General features: G+C 47.3%; 1 protein-coding gene across 2 annotated transcripts in view; it reads left to right on the top strand.

Annotated features, from left to right (window-relative positions):
* The first annotated feature begins 1,268 nt into the window (after positions 1 to 1,268).
* SPRED2 (sprouty related EVH1 domain containing 2) overlaps positions 1,269 to 8,401 on the top strand; it is a 111,433-nt gene continuing 104,300 nt past the window's right edge. The window contains exons 1-2 of one of the 2 annotated variants that reach the window (XM_063078318.1): positions 1,269 to 1,356; positions 1,802 to 1,924. In XM_063078318.1, coding sequence (XP_062934388.1) covers positions 1,899 to 1,924 — 26 coding nt within the window. In that variant the 5' untranslated portion in view covers positions 1,269 to 1,356; positions 1,802 to 1,898. Of the gene's footprint in view, positions 1,383 to 1,801; positions 1,925 to 8,401 lie in introns of both variants that reach the window. The other variant, XM_063078319.1, reaches the window with a different exon arrangement.

Here is an 8,401-nt window from a genome sequence, read left to right as displayed (position 1 = left end):
CCATCTTTGGAGCACTTGTGGCTCCCCATATGCATATATCTTTTAGGTGTACTATATTTGAGGCATGTATTTAATCTTCTCTTAATTTGTTCAGTGGTTGCTATTTAGATAAAATCTCTGGGTTGTCTCATGGCACATTCAGGAGGAAGAAAAAGTCTACTATGCTTGGAGAGCAGGAAGGGGCAGAAGGAAATACCCAATGCTACATAATTTGTGGGACCCAGTGTAGAGTGAAAACGCAGAGCTCCTTGTTCAAAAACCACCAAGAATTTTATGGCTGCAACTTAGGGGCATGAAACCAAGCACAGATCGCTGTGCAGCTGCACAGAGTGCATTGCATGCCCAGGAAGCCAGTCCTGCCCCAGACAGTGCTGCTTTGGAAAGCATGGCCCACCCAGAAAATCTCGAGCAGGTCCCAGGCCAAGGAACGAAAAGTAGTGAAAAATAAGGGAGGGAGGTGATGAGGAGCTCCCCATTTCCCTGTGCCAAAGCCCACTGGGCTGGCTTCCTCTGGCAAAGTAACTGTGGCCTTCAAAAGCCTGAGACAAGAGCCATCCTCAACCAACATGAGAGAGATTTATTGGATAAACTAAAAAATACATTTGGGGTTACTTTTTAACGCTAGAAACTCCATCATTTCTGCTGAAATGCAAAAATTTCTGGGTTGTCGGGTTTACCTTTTATTTTTCTATGCACAAATAATGATTCCTTAAAAACGCCTGTTCCTCTGTGAAGACAAAAAGGAACACAAGAGTCACGTGAAACTAGAAATCCTCTGCCATTCAGAACCTTGGCAAAGTCTAACCCCCTCCCTTGGTTGGGTTTAAGTGGAGAGGGCAGCCCCTGGCACCTGCGCCGCCCCTCCCTTCCCACCCCATGGTGGGGGAGTTGTTCCTCCGAGCCCCCGCACCCCACCTGCCGTTAACTCCACCCCCTCCCTGGAGCTCCACGTCTCCGCCCACTCCCCGCCCCCCATTTTTAATCCTCGGGTTGGGAAGGAGGGAGGGCACAAAACGGGAGCCAGATGTGTACGAGTCCCCCGCTCCCGCCTCCTCCCTCCTCTCGGGCTTCCTAAAACCCGGAGCCCTGGCCGCGGAGGATTCGGAGCTAGACAGGCGCGGCGCAAACAACTCCGCTCCGCAGCTCCTCCGGGAGTGGAAGCCGGGAGGGAGGGAGGGGGCGAAGGAAGCCGGGCATGCTCAGTAGGCGGGACAAAGTTTTTTTTTTTTTTTTTTTTTCCTCCTTCTCCCTTTTTTTTTTCTCGGTCGCAAGTAGGAAGCTTTTTGCACTCCACCACCTCTGGCCGCTGGGAAGACGTCATCGCTTCCGCCCTACTTCCTCCTCCTGTTGGCGGCGGTGAGAATCCAATATGGAGTAAATCGGTAGAGTCGAGAGATGGGGCTCGCACGGGGCGCCCTGCACCGCCTCCCAGGCGCACCTCCCCCGGCCGCAGACCGCTCCCCGGAACCGTGATTGGCCCGGCCCCCCGGGGGCGACCCTGGACCGAGCCCCCACCCGCGGCCGGCCCTCTGCTCCTCCTCTAAGCAGTCCCCGCCGCCCCGAGGCGCGCTTGTTTTTCTCCTGCTCCCTCCCGCCGCCGTCCCCTGCCCAAATCTCGCCCCCTCCGCCCGCTCCCGAGCCCCCGGAGCCCCCGCCCGCCTTGGCGCTGCGGTGCCCAGTCCCCCCGCAGCTTGCCTTTGCACCCCTTCCCCCTCACCTCACCCCGCACTCCGGCAGCCCTGCTTCCCCTTCTGCCTGCGGCGCCCCCTTCATCTGTAGCCGCCCCCCTTCCCCAAATCAGGCGATCTCCGGAGATGTGAAGAAGGGGGGTGAGCGGACAGGAAGATGAAGGGAGCAAAGCTGCCCGCCGCGGGACAGGCGTCTAGGTGAACAAGAAAATGACTGAAGAAACACACCCGGACGAGTAAGTTTGGCTGCGAGGTGGGACAAGGGTGCCCCGCGGGAGCAGCGTGGGGGCCGGGGCTGAGGACGCGGGCGGGGACGCTCGTTGGGTGAACTTGGCGTGGGGTGCAGCGACTTGCTGACCTGTCGGGGTTGGGGCGCGAGATTCCCTCCTTGTTGAAGTATGGAGGGGGCACAAACTGCCGCGGGCCGGGGGGGGCACACCTAGGGTCGGCGGGTTGGTGGCCGCTGCTGGGGCCAAGGGCGCGCGGGTGACCTCGGGGCGGTCCCTGCTCCCTCTCCGGGGACTCACGTTCCACCCCCCCAAATTCCTCGGCGGCCGGAGCGGAAGACCTGACACCCCCAGTCCGGCTTCCTGGGGTCGGTGGGTTTTTACATGGTGACTTTTTGACTCCCGCCCCACGGAGCCCACTGGGGCCCAGGCTCCGCCATTTCGTTTTCTTGAATCGCTCTCATTTGCATACCACATTTTCATTCATAAAAAACACGGTGCAGCGAGCGGAGGATAGGCGCGGGCTGCGCGGGGGTCTGGTGCGCCCTAGTCCCCGCGCGGGCGGGCGTGCTGCAGTCGCCCGAGGGGTCCCGCGGCGCTTGTGAGTGTGTGTGCACGCGCTTGTGGGCCGGCACACGCGCCCCGCGGGGCCGGGGCAGCTCGGGGGGCGGGCCCGAGGAGTGTGCATGTGTGTGCACGCGCGTGTGTACAGGCGTGTGCCCGGCCCGCAGGCCGGAGGGGAACAATGCTCCGGGCGCTCCGCCGGAGGGCTCCAGGGCCGCTCCGCGCGGGACTCAGGCCGCCAGCCCCTGGCCAAGGTGCAGCTCCCTCGCGGTCGCAAGGTCCGGTTTGTCATTTTCCCTTCCCCGCCCGAGGCGTTTCCAACCTTGGGTGCTTCGGGGGCGGGGCCACTGGGCCCCGCGCCTCGAGTCTCCGGCCTGGGGTCCGAGCGGTCACTGCACGGCAGCCGCCACTGCTGCTCAGTGGCTGCGCCCGCCACCAGCCACTTTTTTTCTTTTTTCTTTTCTTTTCTTTTTCTTTTTTTTTTTTTTTGTGAATAAGACGCTCTCCTTTATTGTCACATGATATCCCTCCCCTCCTCCCCTGCACATTCATAAATCCGGAGCTTGCCTCGGCTCCTTTCATTCAGTTCTGCCATTAGCCAAGGTATCTGTGGCGCCGGCTTGGGCGCAGAGAGCCGATCCGCAGCCGTGGGGACGCGCCCTGGAGGGAGACCCCACGCGTGTCAGTGCCAGGAATAGGGGCTGCAGGCAGCGAGCTCCGGAGGCCCCGGGTCTTTTGCCCCCCTCGAGCATTGAGACTCAAAAGTGCAGAAAGAGAAAGTGACCCCAGGCTGGGCGATGGGGAGGCTTGGAGGTCTTATCTTTCGGCAAGTGACAGAATGTTGTGTTCTACTGCAAGAAATCTACTCACTTTTTTTAAATGCCCCTTTATCCTTTGGCGTCTGCTGTTGCCAGGCTGGGCGGGAGGGGGGCTGGTGTTCGGGAAAGGGAATTTCCTTCCTGTGGGTCCCCAGGGAGCTTTGACTGCTGTAACCCCTGATCTGCCAGACACTCGTTGCTGCAAAGGAACCCGCCGTTGTGCATGATGCTGCCCTCCCACCGCATCTGCTGGTCTATTTTAGACATTTTGCTTTGCCTTCATATACCGTGTCTTGAAATGGGAAAAAGTTGTGCTTTTACAGCTGAAATATGGAGGGGAAGGAATATGCTTGCTCCCTTTTGAACTTGGCCAATAAAACTGGTATTTTTATAGGTCCTCGTTTGTACCTGCACGTGTGAGTAGCTGTAGTAGCAGTGAGGGTGGTTGCTGTGCTCTGGCCTTGGGGTTCTTGGAGAGATGTCTGACCACTCTACATCTTGTTCCTGGTTCCACCCTTGAGAGTACAGGCCTGGTCTGTCCCTTTTCATAGCAGCATGTCAGCTTTGCATCCTACCTTAGCTGCTATCCAAAGCAGAAGGATTTCAGGTGGGATCACCAGTGAGAAGTAAATATCTCCATTTCAGGCTTTCAGAGCAAATTCAGCACGCAACTGCTGCCTCCACTACTGTCAGAAGCCCATTGAGACAATGGATATTTGGGAAAGCCTTGGTGCCTTAGCCACTGCAGAAATGGGGGCTTCTAGCGGTTACTTTTAATGTGATGACCTTGGCACGAAGCATGAAATGCCCCAGAAGAAAGCGTCCACATGGGCTGTGTAAAATGCCATTGTTGACACTGTCCATTATATTGTTCAACGTCTGACCCATCTGAAAAATTCCTTTTAAACGTTAGTGAAGAGAAGAAGTTTTCTCTGTCTGAGTTACAGAGCTTGCTATGATGGCTTTTTTGTTGTTGCTTATTTTTTGCTGCCACTGTCTGGAAGCTTACAGCTACAATTATTGCTTAATTAAGGTAGCCATATTAGTCTAGGTTTTTGCTAGCTTTATTTACCCTTCCTTTATATGGATTTTGGTCTTCTGTTTTCTCCTCTAATGGTTTTATGTTTGAGATCTCTCATACCTTTTGGAACTGAGCAGGTGTCTTACTTACAAAGAGAATTGGTGACATTAAACTGGAGACCTACAGGAGATAGAGTTGCACTTCTGGTAAAATAGATTGTCCTCATAATCCACATATAGTTGAGGTTTTTATTAAGTGGTCCAGATATTTGAATATCTGTTACATTTAGCATCAGAATGCAGTAAACCAGAATATTGCAATTGGTAAGACTGCTTAATTTAAAAAAATAATGTTTTCTAATGATCTTTTCTGTGTCAATTTAAAACTCCTCTAATAAAACATGATAATTCAGGAAAGCTTGTCTGCTCTTGTTGATGATGGTCCCAAAAGATAGCTTCCATACAGAAAATATACGGACTGTTAACCTTTGATCCCACTCCACAGACAAATGCATGTTAAGATTTACAATTCTACAGACTTTAAAAAATAATTTTAAAAGTAAAGAGAATCAACAAAGTATTGAAAGTGGTCTTTTGTACATAGAGTGGAAAAAAATTTTTTAAACCATACATATTTTGTTTGTATCTTTAAAGCATTTGATTATAGCTATGAATGGTTTGGAAATTTGCAGACAAAATAAAGAAACCCTGCTGAAGCAAGCTGTAACTCAGGACACATTGGGCTGCCATTCAGCTTTCTATTTTTTCCCTCTCATGAACTCTTCTCTGTAACCCACTTCTTGCTGGGAATGGATTTGCAGCCTTGCCCTCAGTCATATTTTTCCTCATGTTGAAAGGTTTCCCATTAATAAAAAAGGCTTACACAGTTTTGCTGAGCCATTTCAAAGACATTACAAACATTGGGACTCTTACACCTAACTACTTGAGCTTACTTCTCAAAAGATAAAAATACTCTTCAGTGAAACCACAATACCATTATCTCACTTTACAAAATTAAGAATAATTCCCTGATGTCTTTACCACTCAGCCTGAGTTGTCTGAAAAATGTCTTTTTAACTGGTTATTCAGCTAGGGGCCAATCAAAGACCCCAAGTTTAATGCATTTGTAACATATACTTAAGGCTCAAGGCTTAGCCATTTGCTCATTTCATGATCTAAGGCAAGTTACTTAAATATCTCACCTTGGTTTTATATGAGTGAATAAAATAGAAATAAATACTATCTATTTAGGGGAGCTGCTGTGAGAGTTAGGTGAGACAGCCTATGTAAAGCTTATAGCACAGCACTAGGTATAAAGTTTGTGTCCTGTGTGGCTCTTTTTTGCAAGTTTTTTTTTCCTTTGGTGGCTGGCCAATAAGGGGATCTGAACCTGTGACCTGCTCTTTGCAGGGCACTGAGATAGGTTTCTTACAGGCTCAGCAGGTTAATTTTCAAATAACCCTGTGAAGGAAAATGAAAGTTTTTGCTTACAACGGCAGACTTTTTTTTTATAGCACTTCACTCAGTCTTCTCAACCACTAAGTGCAGATGATGTTATAATCCCCATTTGTAGATAAACTGAGGCACAAAGAGGTTAAGTAGTTTGTCCAAGGTCATGCCATTAGTTACTGAAGGAGCTGGGAACTGAGTCCCCCAGCGGCCTGGTTTAGGGAGAACTCCATGTAACCACTGCAAAGGGGAGAGGGTGTCCAGCCTTAGTCATTCTGACTTCAGAGCTCACATTGTTTTTGCCAGTCATGCTGTTCATAATTCCTCTGATTTGGTGACAATCTGTCATTGCCATAATTTTTCTCACTTCATTTATCTTCCCAGAAAATGCTATGAGACATGAGGGGCATACCTAATTAAAGTGAATTTAAATAAATTTGGGATTGAGTATTCTGTGATACACCTTAAGAAAATGGGGGAATTGTGAATTTGTATGCAGAACCATCTGGTGGTGGTGATCTGTCATTGGCAACTCAGAACCATTTTGATTCCCATCATTGCTGCGGGAACTGGGAAGCAGATCCTGAACACAGTAAGACAAAATCTGTGTTTCTGCCTCTGCAGGAGAATCTCTGCAGAAATCACAATTTTGAATTCAGAGTTGGTTATTACTGGAATATTAGATCTACATTAATTGAAATAACAGTTAAATTTAACTCAATACATTAACTACTGGTCTACTTTTTTTTTTTTTTTTTTTGGCATTAGCCTTAAAAACGGGGTGTGTTACTGATACTGTACATGAGTAAAATCCTTAAACATTAAAAACATGGAGTTGACTGTGCAGAATTGGAATCTTGATCCATTCATTAGAAAATCTTGAAAGCAAGACAAAACAAAACAAAAAATCTTGGAAAGACCTTAAGGGGCTTGTAAGCCAGGACCTGTCACTGTGTAAAGTTAATTGCCCACTGCAAGGCCCTACAGCTAGTTAGGTGGTAGACCATGATTAACCTCCATCTGCTGGTGGTGGTCTGGGTTTGTTTGCATGGGGACATTATCAAATGCTACCTCCTTTCTGACTATAGCTGGTCCTTTCTGCTTTCCTGTTCCTTTAACCAAAAATATATATAAAGAGTGAATGAGTAGGAACACCAAAAACTATTTCGCCTCAACAAACTATTTCACTTACTCTTTCTCTTTATGGGGGGCCACACCACCCGTCCTCTCCATGTCAAAACTGAAGACTCTTTATAGTGATTTTCCCCCCAAACTCTATGGCAGTTAATAACCATTTAGATTTGGTTGTAACTGCCATACACCCAGCTAGATTCTGCATCAGAATATGAGCTTTTTGGATTCAGAGTTACTTCTCAATTGCCTAATTTTCTACTTGTTTGTCCAATACCATTGGGCATGTTGTGGTTGTTTAATAAATGTTTATTGAATAAAATAATGGATTTAATTATTTTAAAATGCTGTTTTGTCCTTACTAACACAATAATTAAATTTTCTGTATTTAGTTAATTTAGGGTATATATATATATATATGCCTCCTGAAAAACTCGCCATGTCTGTGTGGAGTTCTTGGTGTGTTTTATGGAATTTGGGTGCAGATCCAGCTGGTGGTGGTGACCTGTCATTGACAACTCAGAACCATTTTGATTCTTGTTGTTGTGGGAACTGAGAAGCAGATCATGAACACAATAAGATAGCGACTGTGCTTCTGCCTCTGTAGGAGAATGTCTGTAGAAATCACAATATTAACAATTTGCAATAGCTGCAGGATACTGGTGGAGTCTTAACACTTGGAGACAGCTGTGCTGATGAACTCCAACATTGGCATAGTTCCTATATTACTGGCTAAACATAAATACACAAATTAACAGCAGAATCCTCAGAAATTGAACACAATGATAACAGAGGCAGAGCAGGAAGTCTTGCTATGTGTTTGCCTTGGCTTGTTTTCTCTAAAGTAAATTGGGCAGATTTTTGTTTTTTTTAAAAAAGCCCAGTCATTGATAAACTTGATAACTTATTCTTAGAAATGTTTCCTTTTCATCAATATTTAAGGCTAGAGCATTGGTGATGTTTTTTAAGGTATTTGCTGGGGCTTTTAATGACTTTGAAGTAGAAGTAATATCTTTCACCGACGCATACAGTGCCCTGTAGAGCAAACCGTGTTTTCTGTATGCTTGCCCTGGGTAGGCATGAAGGATTGCTATCACAGCTTGACATGTGTCCCATGTCATGGAAAGGAAGTCAGGCCAGGATCTTAGTACTTGATACTGACTGTCATAGGAGTTCTCTAAATTAAGTAACAACCATTTCATAATTATTCATTTCCCTTTCTCAGGTAATCTTTTTCAAAATATGTTCACATGTGGTATATCGCACACATGGTATAAAATTGTGCTAATGTTATTTATGCTACTCTCAAAGGGTAGTTGAATATTTATTTATAAACAAATTTTCTATGTCTACTTGCACTTAGAGGGTAGAGGTAAGGAAATAGATTTTGACTTCACCCTAGCATTTAGTACTTGGGATGGAAGAGGTTAGAACAAACATGGGCAGATTCTAAAATGTATGCCTTTGGCTCCTCTGTGTCCTGAAATAATGATTTTTCAAATCT

Source organism: Cynocephalus volans, chromosome 14 (genome assembly GCF_027409185.1).
Source record: "Cynocephalus volans isolate mCynVol1 chromosome 14, mCynVol1.pri, whole genome shotgun sequence".
Taxonomy (NCBI): domain Eukaryota; kingdom Metazoa; phylum Chordata; class Mammalia; order Dermoptera; family Cynocephalidae; genus Cynocephalus; species Cynocephalus volans.
The sequence above is the reverse complement of the archived record's forward strand: the minus strand, read 5'-3'. Positions and strand labels throughout refer to the sequence as shown.